This window comes from Delphinapterus leucas, chromosome 20 (assembly GCF_059928025.1).
Source record: "Delphinapterus leucas isolate spDelLeu-1000000601 "Yukka" chromosome 20, BTC_Dleu_Yukka2, whole genome shotgun sequence".
Classification (NCBI taxonomy): Eukaryota; Metazoa; Chordata; class Mammalia; order Artiodactyla; family Monodontidae; genus Delphinapterus; species Delphinapterus leucas.
Genome location: NC_143148.1, coordinates 10,586,880 through 10,600,163, shown reverse-complemented (window position 1 = coordinate 10,600,163; position 13,284 = coordinate 10,586,880). Strand labels below are relative to the sequence as shown.

General features: G+C 53.7%; 1 protein-coding gene across 6 annotated transcripts; it reads left to right on the top strand.

Moving 5' to 3' along the window:
• The first annotated feature begins 2,463 nt into the window (after nucleotides 1-2,463).
• CEACAM16 (CEA cell adhesion molecule 16, tectorial membrane component) lies at nucleotides 2,464-11,082 on the top strand. 6 transcript variants are annotated; one of them, XM_089902730.1, is made up of 6 exons: nucleotides 2,464-2,600; nucleotides 3,840-4,184; nucleotides 4,518-4,793; nucleotides 5,737-6,015; nucleotides 8,069-8,395; nucleotides 10,153-11,081. In XM_089902730.1, the coding sequence occupies exons 1-6, from the start codon at nucleotides 2,564-2,566 to the stop codon at nucleotides 10,215-10,217; spliced, it is 1,329 nt and encodes a 442-aa protein (XP_089758856.1). In that variant the 5' UTR covers nucleotides 2,464-2,563; the 3' UTR covers nucleotides 10,218-11,081. The 6 variants fall into 6 exon arrangements, 5 of the variants coding, with proteins under 5 accessions (XP_089758856.1, XP_089758858.1, XP_089758857.1 ...); XR_016390920.1 differs by lacking the exon at nucleotides 2,464-2,600 and adding an exon at nucleotides 8,756-8,875 and having other exon boundaries at nucleotides 3,450-4,184; nucleotides 10,153-10,228; XM_089902732.1 differs by lacking the exons at nucleotides 2,464-2,600; nucleotides 10,153-11,081 and adding an exon at nucleotides 8,756-10,146 and having other exon boundaries at nucleotides 3,450-4,184.
• Nucleotides 11,083-13,284: the final 2,202 nt, after the last annotated feature.

Genomic DNA, 13,284 nt, shown 5'->3' with positions numbered 1-13,284 from the left:
AGGACCCAGGGTGGTCAGGGCTGGGACTGGGGTTGAGGGGTGCACCTAACCCAGTCTGAGAGTCAAGGAGGGCTTCCTGGAGAAGGAGGAGTTTGAATAGGCAATGGAATAGAGCAGAGGGAAGCAGGGGTGTGCTGGGTAGAGAGAGCGCCAGTGAGGCAGAATAACTGGAGCAGAGAGTTCCCAGAAGGAAGGGACGTTCCGTGAGGCTGGTCAAGCAGGCAGGGGCCAGGCCATGCAGGGCCACGGTGAGGAGCTGGGCTTTCTCCTGAGGGTACTGAGGAGCCATAGCAGGTTCTGGGCACCACGAGGGGGCCAAACCAGGGCCAGAGACCAGGGAGGAGTTGGGGAGGGGAAGCCAGACAAGGTGGGCGGGAGACCTGGACCAGGGCAGGGGCCATGGGGAGGGAGACAAAGGCACACAGGGCATTTAAGAGGCAGGCGTGATAGGGCGTGGTATGCGGTGGGCAGAGGGGGATTGGACTTCAGGGACAAGGCCCAGTCTCTCGGTCCCAGTGACGGTGGATGGTGGCGCCAATCCCTGATAAGAGGACGGGAGGAGGAGCGGGTCTGGGGGAAGATGTTGTCGAGGTCAGTTTGGGACAGGGTGAGGGAGAGGTGCCCAGGAACATCGAGGGAGGGGGGGAGGCAGCCTGAATGACACTTAGGACGAGGTCCCGGGCTCAGGGGAGAGGGCTGGGCCAGGACAGAGAAGGGTGAGGTGAGGTCACAGGAGGGGTGGAGGCAGCAGGAGGCGCCAGGTCACCCACAAGTCACCTGGCCGCACCCACCCCTCTCACCTCACACTACCCCCGCGTCAGAGCCCCTCCCTGCCAGGGCAGCTCAGGACGAGGTGCTGGAGGAGCAAACCAGGACAGGTGAGCCACAGGTATGGCCCACTGCCCAGAAGCAGGATGCTCGGGCCTTGGAGAAACCAGGACCCAGAAGCTATTAAGATACCGATAATAGCACGTTTGTCAAGAATGCTCTTCCCCCAGATTCCTCCATGGCCTCTGCCCAGCATCATCTTCCCAGAGACATCCTCCCTGACCACCCCCACTCTGCCCCCGGCTCCAAAATCCCCAGCCCCCTTCCTGGTTTTTTTTTTTTTCTTTCTTTTTCTTTTTTGGCCCTACAGAGTGGCATGCGGGATCTTAGTTCCCCCACCAGGGATTGAACCCGGGCCGCTGCATTGGGGGCACGGAGTCTTAATCACTGGACCACCAGGAAAGTCCCTTCCTGGCTTTATTTTTCCCCCCGAAGCACTTACCTCCATCCTATGTGAAATAGACTTTGTTTATTTGTTTACCCTGCAAATGTCAGCCCCATGAGGGCAGGGATTTTACCTACCAGCCTCTAGGACAGTGCCCGGCAGACAATCTAGGCTCACTAAATATTTGTAGGATAAATGAATGAGTGATTTCTTGAGGCTTGCTCAGGGCCAGGCATCGTGGTAAGTATTTCACACTTCATTTTTCACAACAGTTCATGAGGAGTGTACTATCATGACTCCCATTTTACAGATGAGGAAACTGAGGCCCAGTGGGCTCCATAACTTGCCCTGGGTCATGGAAGCTAGGAACAGTGGAACTAGGTCCAGTAACGTCAACCACACCTCATGTTTGGGACCCGACTCTGCCTGGTGCTGGCTAACTTCCTGACATGTAGCATCTGCTCTCAACAACCCTGAGTAGGGGCCACACCATCCCTCTTTTTCAGAGCAGTCAATGGAGACTCAGGAAAGGGCCGCTCCCAGCCCCACTTCCAGTAAGTGCAGAGCCAAGGTCAAAACTGGACTCTCTCTAGCCCCAAAGTCTCCACATACACCCATTTGACCTATAGAAAGAACAAGGCCTCAGGAGGAGAAGAGAGAGAATATGGATTTCTCAGCCCCACGCAGGAGGCCAAGAAGCAGAGCCCCAAAGGAAGTGTGCAGCCATCAGCCTTCCCTTCTGTGTGGCTTTGGAAATAGAGCCACACAGGCCTCCCCGCCTGCAAGAACTTGGGTAAGTCAGAGCCCTTACCTGGTGCCTCAGTTTCCCCATCTGCCAGTGGGGCTTCTGACAGTGCTCACATCACAGGGCAGCCACTGAGATGACACCTAAAGGTCACCCACAGCTTTGGGGCTGGGAAAACGGCAGTCACAACAGATGGGTTTTATCCCTTGGTGACCCCCAAGTTCACCAGGGAGACCAGGGACTGGGCCGTGGGTAAGAACTGCCTTAAAATCTTCCCCTGCCCCTCCTTCCTCCTCCCTGATGACCTGGTTCTTCTCCTGGTACCAAACCTGGGCCCTCGGCACAAAGAAGTTTAGGCAGCGCCCCAGGAGGCCTGGCCAGGTCGTGGCCCCTGGCCCGTGCCTGCCACACCTGCTCTGGTACCCAAACGGGGCCCCAGATCCTCGGTGACTCGATCCCTCCAAATTCAGGTGATCTCCCCCGGCTCCAAATCACCGAACCCTCCCACGTCCGGCGCCAGACGGAGCCAAACCCCAACCAGGAAGGGTCTCGGAGCATCGGGCCGCCAACGCCGCTGTCTCCAAGAGCTGGGTTTGGGGTGAAAGATGGTGCTGACCAGATGCGGCTGGCTCCTCCTCAGTGGTGAGCGAGAATGGCGCCCCCAGAACCTCAGCCCCCACGGCCTCGGGGAAGGGAGGGGATCCCCGGCCTGGGGAGGGAAGGTGTCAGCCAGAAATCCAGCACGTCAGGAGGACAGCTCTGCTTCACACAGGCACAATTTGCTCCACTAAGAGTCACCAGTGTGGGGCAGGCCGGGGACCGTCACCCAGAGAGGTTTTCAGGGTGGACTTTGGAGATTTCTAAGAGCGGGGTGTACGCTAGGGCAAGGGAGCCACTGCTATGCCTTCATTCACGTGGCAAACTCTTACTGAGCTCTGGAAGCCTTAACTAGAGCAAGTTGTAACCAGCCACTCTGCCCCTCCCTCAGGCTATGGTTTGGGCAATTGCCTTCCTCCTCTCAGCCTCAGTTTCCTCATCTATGAAATGGGCCTAACTCCTGGGGTCGTTTGAAGGTCATTCCAAGCAGCGTTTACTAGTGCTTGCTGGGTGCTGTTCTAAATGCTTTCCACGTATTCATAACCACCCTATGAAGAAGGCCCACCCATGACCCCCCACTCCATAGACCAGAAGCCTGAGGCTCAGAGAGGTCAAGGCACTGGTCGGGGTCACACAGCCAGAAAGCGGCAGGGCTGAGTGCTAGACGCAGAGGCCTCGCTCATAGTCAGCCTTTATCAACACGGAAAGTACCAGAAACCAAGCCAAACATGTAAGCACTTCTTACGTGAGAACCGCCGCGGCTTCTCAATCCAGGCAACCACACACAATTCAAACCCAGGCAGCCCCAACCAGCTAGTCAGGTTTGGGGCTTATCTGTTGGGTTGAGAACAGAAGGGGTGGAGTGTATTAATCACGGCCCTACTTTCTGCCTCTGGAGAGGCAGAGGAAGGGCGCTGGACCGGGAGTCGGGGTCCAGGGGCTACACAAGGCAGCCTGATCTCGTAAGTGGAGGCCTAGTGACTCTCACAGCAGTGTGGTGGTGGGGGGGAACCCTCTGGGTGGTATCCAAGGTCCTGCAGGCTGAGAGTGTGCTATGAGCTTGCTATGAGCAAAGCCTTAGGCTAGATCCTTAGCACAGCCCATCAAATCCAATCCTCAGATCACAGCCCCCTCCCCAGGACTGAGACTCCACACCTGGCTGACAGTTACTGAGCACTTACTTGTGGTAGGAACACATGTGCCAGGAGCCACGTCTCCTCCTCCATCAAACGTGGGGAGCGATCAAGTCCACCTCATCCCACCCCTCTGGCTCCTTTTCCTCAGCCGCTTTCCTGAGCGCGGGGGCCGAGATCACTATCACCTCCGAGCCTGCCCAGCCAGCCGAGGGCGACAACGTCACACTGGCTGTCCAAGGGCTTTCAGGGGAGCTGCTTGCCTACAACTGGTATGCGGGGCCCACGCTCAGTCTATCTTACCTGGTGGCCAGCTACATCGTAAGCACAGGCGATGAGACCCCTGGCCCGGCCCACACGGGGCGGGAGGCTGTGCGCCCCGACGGCAGCCTGAACATCCAGGGCGCCCTGCCCGGGCACTCGGGCACCTACATCCTGCAGACTCTCAACAGGCAATTTCAGACGGAGGTGGGCTACGGACACTTGCAGGTCTATGGTGAGACACCCCCCAGAGCCCCCTTTTCCCCAGCTGGGCTTTCCCATCTCCTTCCCAATCCTTCCTTTAAAAAAAAACAACAACAACAAAAAAGAAACTCTAAAAAATATTAAAACCATCAAAAAAAAAAAACTGACCTAAAATAACATTAAAATGCTCACCTCCTCCCAGATGGCTTCTGGGATTAAACCTGCCTCTCATCCTGTTCTTTGCCCCTCTGGCTGGGGGTTCAGGGGCACCACCGGGATCCAGCCATGCCCCCTGCCTGGGGAGGGGGAGGCCCTGGAAGCAGGCAGTGCCCGGCCCCCTCCCCCTCTGTCTGTTGCCCCACAGAGATCCTGGCCCAGCCTGTGGTCATGACCAACAGCACGGCGTTGGTGGAGCGCCGGGACACCCTGCGCCTGATATGCAGCAGCCCCAGCCCCGCCGAGGTCCGCTGGTTCTTCAATGGCGACACCCTGCCCATCGCCGTCCGCCTCGGCCTGTCCCCTGATGGCCGGGTGCTGACCCGGCACGGCATCCGCAGGGAGGAGGCCGGAGCCTACCAGTGTGAGGTCTGGAACCCGGTCAGTGTCAGCCGCAGCGAGCCCATCAACCTGACCGTGTACTGTGAGTCCTCCTGGCCCAGCCCCTGCAGAGATACCCAGTGCCCCAACCCCATAGATGGGGAAACTGAGGCCAGGAGAGAGTGTCCAAGGGCATGCAATGAGTCAGTAGGCCAGCTGGGGTTAGAAGCCAGGGATTCCCCATAAAATGCACTTGACCCATCTCCTAAGGACGAAAGACCACGTTTGAAATTGAATAATCCTTCCCTTTGAATCAATACCTCCAGGACTGGCTGGTTTTGAAAGGGTGGGGGGACGGCGTGAGTGGTAGAATGGGAGGGGAAATAAAATTAAAAACATAATCAAAGCATGGAGTCGTTCCCAGGGGCAGCAGATATGCAATGTGCCATCCAGAGAAAGGAAGTCACTCAGGTACACGAGGGCCGGCAATGTAGAGAAACTTAGAACCTAGAATCCTACAACCAGGGCATTCTGGATCTAAGAAGCGCTGGATTCTAGACTCTGAGAATCCTAGAAACTCTAGAAGCAGAGGTTCTTAGAATCTTAGAATCTAATTCTAAAACCTTAGAGCCACCCAACCCTAGAATCTTAGAAACATAGATTTCTAGAATCTTAGAATCCTAGAACATAGAAATATCTGCTCTTGGAACCCTAGAATTCTAGACTCTTAGAATGGCTTATCAGAAACCATTTAGACTTTTTTTTTTTTTTAATGGAACCATAGATTTCAAAAATATCTTGAAATGTTGTCTGGCCCAACACCCTCTTTTTACAGAAGAGAAAACTGAGATTCCCCTGAGAGGGAAGGTGATTGTCAAGATCTCAGAGCGAGTTAGAGATCCATGTGGGATTCGAAAAGGCCAGAGCTCTTTTTCCCTCCAGATATTCCCAGGGGCCCATCCTGGTGGAAAGAAAGCCAGGGGGGTGCCCACCTCGACCACCCTCTCCCTCCACTGCCCCATTTCTCTCCCTCCCCCCCCTCACAGTTGGCCCAGAACGCGTGGCCATCCTCCAGGATTCCACCGCCCGCACGGGCTGCACCATCAAAGTCGACTTCAACACATCCTTCACGCTGTGGTGCGTGTCCCAGTCCTGCCCGGAGCCTGAGTACATGTGGGCCTTCAACGGGCGGGCCTTAAAGAATGGCCAAGACCACCTCAACATCAGTAGCATGACGGCAGCCCAGGAGGGCACGTACACGTGTATTGCTAAGAACCCCAAGACCCTGCTTTCTGGATCTGCCTCAGTGGTTGTCAAACTGTCTGGTGAGTCGCCCCCAGCCTGACCAACCCCCCCCCCATGGAGGCCCAGTTGGACTCAAGCTTTGGCTGCTCTACCCGCCATTAGGCCACCATTTGCCCAAGAGATGATTGGAGAGTGAGAGATTCTCAACCCATGCGTTGGCCAAGTGACAAAGTGGCATATCAGGTGGACCCTCTTCATCCAGGTGACAAAAAGAGGAAGTCTGTGCCTTGTCGCCCAGAAAACAACTGACGAATCAGGCTCTCTTCCTTGAGGGTTGGCAAAGTGAGAAATGGGCCGCATGTCCCAAACCGTGCAGCTGCAGAGTGGGAAAACATTCGGATGTCCCTTCCTATGGGTGCCCATGTTCTACATTCAGTCTGTCACAGCTGCTCCAGGCTGGGCCCACTCCCTGCCAAACAGACAGCTGAACCTCAGCACATCCAACTAGATAACCCAGTTATCTGGCCCAGATGCCGGTGTGCGCATGCGCACACACGCACACGCGCATACACTCCTGGAAAATCACAGCCAGTCGTTGGCAAATGGAAAAACACAGCGAGAGAGGCGCTGTCTTGCCTCTGTCCTTAAACAACCTGGCGGTGGGGGTAGTGCAGACACAGCTGGTTTTCTCAGAGATATCAGGATCCTCAGGGGACGTTTTCTCATCCCCTGGGGATGGTGGCTTTGAACATTAGGGCCTCATTCATTCTGCCTTGGTTCCTTCCCAAGTGGCCACCATCTCCCAGGGACAGTGGGAACGGTCCTTCCCTCCCTCCTCCCTCCCTCTTACTAACAGGCTGGCCCTCATCCAAAGGGTGGATACTCTTTCACCCAAAGCAGAAATGGCATTCCCAGAGGTAAGTGTACCTCCTGCCCCACCCTACTGGGGCTTTAGCAGCTGGTCTTGGCAGGAGACAGGGGGGTGGACCAGATGACCTCAGGCGCTGTCCAGAGCCCTGTCTGTGCAGGTCAAGATGGGGGGTGTCCAAGGTGTGCAGGTATGTGCAGGGAGTGGGTAAGGTGCCCCCAACGGCCTCCTAAACTGTCAGCACCCCTGTGGCAGGTGCCAGGGGAGAGACAGAGGAAAGGGAGACGCCACCCTTCTTCCACCTGGGGGAGACTGATCTGATGGAGGAGACATGGTCTCTGCCCTTGCAGAGATGGCCTTGAAACAGGGAAGCATAGCCTCCCTATTCAAGAGCTGCCAGTTAGGGAGAAGAGGCAATGCCTCATACTCCATTCTAGCAGTGATGAAGGAGACATAACAGCCACCCTCAGTGAGCTTCCAATCAGATGGAGGAGGCACAGGAGACACTTGAGGAGATTTTGTAATCTGATGGGGGAGACATGGTCTTGAGGAGACATGGCTTTTTTTTTTTTTTTTGAGAATTCCTAGTCTGATGGGGGAGACACAGTTCCCACCTTTGGGATACTCCCAATCTGATGGGGGAGTACAAGCCCCCCACTTTCTAGGAATTTCCAGTCTGATGGGATAGACATGCCCCCATTCAAGTTCTGGGGTCCCCAGCCTGACTGGAAAGACCCAGCCTGATAATAATCTGGAATTTCCAATCTGATGGAGGAGACATGGCCTCCCACCCTCTGGAATCTTTCAATCTGATGGGGAACTATAGCCCCCATATTCTGAGGTCTCTTGAGCTGACAGAAGAGACAACACCTGGAGTACACAGCTCCCAGCTATCCGATGGGGGAGACACGGCCCCCATATTCTGAGAATTTCCAATCTGATGGAGGAGACATGACTCAACCCTCTAGGGTCTTCCAGTTTAATGGGAGAGATATTCCCCCAAAGGCTGGAAATTCCTAGTCTAATGGGGGAAGAGACAGCCTCAATCTGACGGGTGAAGACAGCTCCCTGGCAGGCAGGCATTGCTGAGACACAAAATCCACCTCCATACCACACAAGTCACCTCCTTCCTCTGTCTCCCTCCCGCCAACCCGCATGGGGAGCGCCAGCCAGGGGATGCATAGGTGAGCTGGTTGGGGGGTGGGCGGCGGACGCTCTGCCCCACCAAGGCCCAGGTGACCCAGCCCCCCTCGCTCTCTCCCCAGCGGCCGTGGTCGCCATGACAATCGTGCCGGTGCCGACCAGGCCGATGGAGGGCCAGGACGTGACACTGACCGTACACGGCTACCCCAAGGATCTGCTGGTCTATGCCTGGTACCGTGGGCCTGCCTCTGAGCCCAATCGGCTGCTCAGCCAGCTGCCGTCGGGGAACTGGATCGCAGGCCCCGCGCACACAGGCCGGGAGGTGGGCTTCGCCAACTGCTCGCTGCTGGTGCAGAAGCTGAACCTCACCGACGCCGGCCGCTACACACTCAAGACCGTCACGCTGCAGGGCAAGACTGAGATGCTGGAAGTGGAGCTGCAGGTGGCCCGTGAGTGTGTGGGAGGGGACGGGGAGAGGGGGGCCTCTTTTCAGACAAGGGCTCCCAGAAGAGGGGCTCCGCTTTCTCCATCTGACTTGGGACTCCCCAAATGGAGCTCTTGCCTCTTCTGTCAAACTGATGACCTGGACCAGGGGTTGATAGGCTTCCTCCTTCAGTCTGGGGACACTAAACGGGGCTTCCATGCCTTCTCTCTTCTGTAAGAGGCACACCAGACCAAAGGTTTTAAAATACAGTGTGTAGTCTGAGGGTAAGGCATCCTTTTTCCTGGACCATAAAACACAGGAGATATTGCCTCTACCACCGTACTGGAGGAGCAGGCTAATGATGGTCGTTTACCTCTCCCATCAGACTAGAGGTATAGAGGGCGGAGCACGCCTCCCTCTTCAAACTGTCATCCTAGACAACGGGGATCATGTTTCATGCTTTGCGCTACAATAAGAGTGAGAACAGAATTCCTACCCTCAGAAGGTAAATTAATCTCTCAAACTGAAATAGGGATGATCTCCTCCATCAGGATGGAGATTTCTAGGTGGTGGGAATTGTGTTCCCTCTTCAGACTGGAAATTCCCTGTGTTCAGGAACAATGTCTCCTCCATCAGACTGGGAGCTCCCAAAAGTCAGGAACAATGTCTCCCCCATCAGACTGGGAGCTCCCAGATGCTGGGGACCGTGTCTCCTCCATCAGACTGGGAGATCCCAGATGTTGGGGACCGTGTCTTCCCATCAGACTGGGAGCTCCCAAAAGTCAGGAACAATGTCTCCTCCATCAGACTGGGAGCTCCCAGATGCTGGGGACCGTATCTCCCCATAAGACTGGGAGCTCCCAAAAGTCAGGAAGAATGTCTCCTCCATCAGACTGGGAGCTCCCAGATGCTGGGGACCGTATCTCCCCATAAGACTGGGAGCTCCCAAAAGTCAGGAAGAATGTCTCCTCCATCAGACTGGGAGCTCCCAGATGTTGGGGACCGTGTCTTCCCATCAGACTGGGAGCTCCCAAAAGTCAGGAACAATGTCTCCTCCATCAGACTGGGAGCTCCCAGATGCTGGGGACCGTATCTCCCCATAAGACTGGGAGCTCCCAAAAGTCAGGAAGAATGTCTCCTCCATCAGACTGGGAGCTCCCAGATGTTGGGGACCATGTCTTCCCATCAGACTGGGAGCTCCCAAAAGTCAGGAACAATGTCTCCCCCATCAGACTGGGAGCTCCCAGATGCTGGGGACCGTGTCTCCCCATCAGACTGGGAGCTCCCAAAAGTCAGGAACAATGTCTCCTCCATCAGACTGGGAGCTCCCAGATGCTGGGGACCGTGTCTCCCCATCAGACTGGGAGCTCCCAAAAGTCAGGAACAATGTCTCCCCCATCAGACTGGGAGCTCCCAGATGTTGGGGACCGTGTCTCCTCCATCAGACTGGGAGATCCCAGATGTTGGGAACCGTGTCTTCCCATCAGACTGAGCATCCCCAGAGGTCTGAGATGTCATGTCCCTGGAGCCTTGCCTCTCCCATCAGACCAGGAAGTCTCAGAAGCCATGTCCCTGAGTTAAAGACAGTGACCCCCCTCCCTCAGACTTGAAGCTTCCAGGATCAGGGACCCAATCACTGACAGACACCCTAGCACCCTCCCCATTCACTCATCAAACCCTAGTTTCCTGGGTCAGCGTTGGGGGGAGAAGGCTGGTCAATGACAGCAGGCCACCCCCGATGAAGCCTCGGAATTCCTTTTCACTCTGTCTCTCTTCTCACAGTCAACCTCCCTTCCTCGCACAAGGACCAACGCCACCTTCCTGAACCTGAACCTGGCACAGGCTGAGCATGGGGCGGGTGGGGCCGCTGGGAGGCCAGGGTTGGGCAGGGGAGCAGAAGGAATGGGGGCACTGGGGACCTGGTCCCCTACCTCCCTGACGGCCTCCTCCACCCCTGTGCCCCATCCTCCCCCACAGCCCTGGAGTAGCACCATGGCCCTGGAGACCTCCAGAGAGACCAGCTCTTCGTGCCACCCTCCTTGTTTCCTCCCCCTGAGTGGAGGACCACTTGCTTCCAGCAAGGATGCAGGACCATGGTTCACGGTTCTCCTGCTTCCACCCTAGAGTTAGAGCCAACAGGGCCCTACTCCTTCACTGAGCTGTCGGAGAGCCACAGAGGCTATAAACATCCTGGTTAACACACGCCTGTGTCAGCCTCTCCTTCCACCACTCCCAGCCCTGCCATTCCTGGTCATCACACTCGCTTCTTTTCCCACCCAGGATTCTTCTCAGTCTGGCTGCATGCATGCACAGGGGTGCCCAAAGCACAGGGCTCCCAGCCCCCACTGCTTGATGTCAGGGCCTTAGGCCCTTCCCACATCTCCCCAGGTTATATCTGAGTGTCCTGCTTCCCAGTGGCCCAAAGAGTGCCCCTCCTGTGGTACAAAACAGCTGCCCTGTTTGAACACGGCCCTCCCCTACACTGCGCCTCACTCCATAACCCAGGGACTGATTTGTGCACAGGACAAAGAATGACCAAATTTCTCAAGAAGAGTTCCAGCATCTTCTGGCCCTCATCCATTTAACCAAAGATGCCCTTTTGTGTCCTCCATTGTCCTGGGATTCCCCCACCCCCCACGCCATGTATCTCAAACATCACTTGCACAGTCGTAAAAATATCTCCCTCCTCCTCTAAACACACAAAAAAGCCCCTATGAATAAATAAATGCAAATGGGGAAGGGGTGGGGTTGAGGGGTGGAGAGCAAGGGAGTGGGAACCAGAAGGAGTGTGTCTTCTAACTCCTCTCACTAGTAGGGTATGAGCCGCAAGCCTAACCCAGCCAGGATGACCTACTATGGGGAGACTCTTGGTGTTAGTCAGAAGTGGTAATAGCAGACTCCAGGCTTGGGGTAGAAAGAGAGATTTGCGCAAGGATGGAAAGGCCTAGTAGAGAGATTTCCCAGAAACTTTCAAGACAGATCCTTTCTGGGGATGGCCATGTTGAGCTGAGATGGTGAGTGGTGAAAGGCACCCAGAATGAGGGTTATAAAATCTGGGTTAGAATCCTGCATTTGCTATGGATTCACTAGACTCTCAATTTGTCCATCAGCAAAAATGTGTGGACTTAGGATAGACTAGAGTTTTCCAAACCGTTTTATTACCCTCAGAGCCCTTTCTTCAAATGCGAACTTACATGGTAGGTCAATATATTATTTAAAATAGCAATGCAATAAAAGTAGATATCAATTCAAAAGCTATAGTCCTCCCTCTCACCTAATTTCTACACATTTTTGAAAAATATCCTTAAATTTAAATAATACTTAGATTAGAAGCAATTAAAATGCAAAATACCAACCAGAATCAATTGCCAGTGAAAACATTATATATGTATATATATATATATAGAGAGAGAGAGAGAGAGAGAGAGAGAGAGAGAAAGAAACTGTGGGATATGGCCAAAGCTGCACTTGGAGGGGGAATGATAGCCTTAAATGCTTAAAGGCATTGAGAGTACTAAAAAGAAAAGATTTTGAAATTGAGCAAAATAAGGTTGCCACTCAAGAAACTAGAAAAAGTCCATGAAATAAACCAAAGTAAAAAGGTAAGGAATTAAGAAAAGTAAAAGCAGAAATGGATGAAGTATAAAATAAAACATAGAGTTAGTCAATAAAGCCTAAAGCTGGTTCTTTGAAAATACCAATGAAATAGACAAACTTTTTGCAAGTATGACAAGAGACAGAGGAGACTAATATATAAAATAAAAGAGAAACTGTTCTGATTGACGTAGAGCAGGTTAGATGCTCAATAAATATATATACTGAGGGAAGAGAATAGTTCCCCAACAGCCACTCGCCTCTCCTCTTTCATGATGGCAGGCACTGCCTCCCATAAAAGAAGCTGAAAATGTCAGGTACTCACTTTCCCCAACTGCTTTGCAGCTATTGGTCGCCCTGTGACCAATTCTGGCCAACCAAGGAAGGAGAGAGCTAAAAGTTTTGTCCACTGACTCTGCCCCACCTGAGTGGGCACTAAGGGAGCTCCATGGAGTTTGAAAGTTATTAGCTAAATCAGTGTTCTCCAATATGAGGTTTCCAGGCAATGGCACAGCTAGGAAGTGAGGATAGATTTAAGCCCATACTCAACTCCAACAACAGGAACAGCCCCAAAACGGGAAATAGTGTCCATATTCTCCCCACCCCTCCATATTCACAAAAGAGTCAGTAACATATATATCAGTTAGAATTTTTCTTCAGTGGCTAGTAAGAGAGACTGGAAATAACACAAACAACAAAGAGAGAGGACATTAATATATAAGATAAAAGAGAAACTGGTACATGTAAGGGTAGCTTACATGGATAGAAGATTACTTCTCTCTCACATAAAAGGTAATCATAAGCAGATCGTCCACAGTGTCATTAGGGACACAGCTGGTTCTGTCTTTCTGCTCTATCATTCTTAGCTTGGGGCTTCTATTCTCTTGATCACCTCATGGTCCAAGATGGCTGCTGGAGTCACAGCTGCCTCATCCATGTTCCACGCAGGAAGCAGAAAGAGGGGGACAAAGGGTAAAAGAAGCCCCACGCCCCATTATGGACTGTGCCCCTTTTAAGGAACTTTCCCCACCCTACAACTTCCACTTACATCTGATTGACCAGCTCTTAGTCATGTGGCCACCCTAGCTGCAAGGGAGGCTGGGACATGTAGTCTTTTCCCTGGGTATATTGCTGCTCCAAAGAACTTCAGGGTCCTGCTCTCAAGGAAGACAGGAAGGATGGATCCCAGTGGGCAGCTGGTAGGCTCTGCCATGACACATCTTGGAACTCCTACCTTCCAAGCTGAACAAAATCGCCTTTCTCACCTAAGCCCAAAGCGAAAGAGCCCCAGACACAGTAACCAGGATTTGGGAAAGACTG

What these genes read in the sequence shown, in the direction of transcription:
- CEACAM16 (XM_030761431.2), top strand. Translation starts at nt 3,752, where the DNA reads ATGTGCCAGGAGCCACGTCTCCTCCTCCATCAAACGTGGGGAGCGATC. An exon ending in AGTGGTTGTCAAACTGTCTG is followed by an intron (nt 6,016 to 8,068) that starts GTGAGTCGCCCC and finishes CTCTCTCCCCAG; the next exon opens with CGGCCGTGGTCGCCATGACA. An exon ending in AGTGGAGCTGCAGGTGGCCC is followed by an intron (nt 8,396 to 10,152) that starts GTGAGTGTGTGG and finishes CTCTTCTCACAG; the next exon opens with TCAACCTCCCTTCCTCGCAC.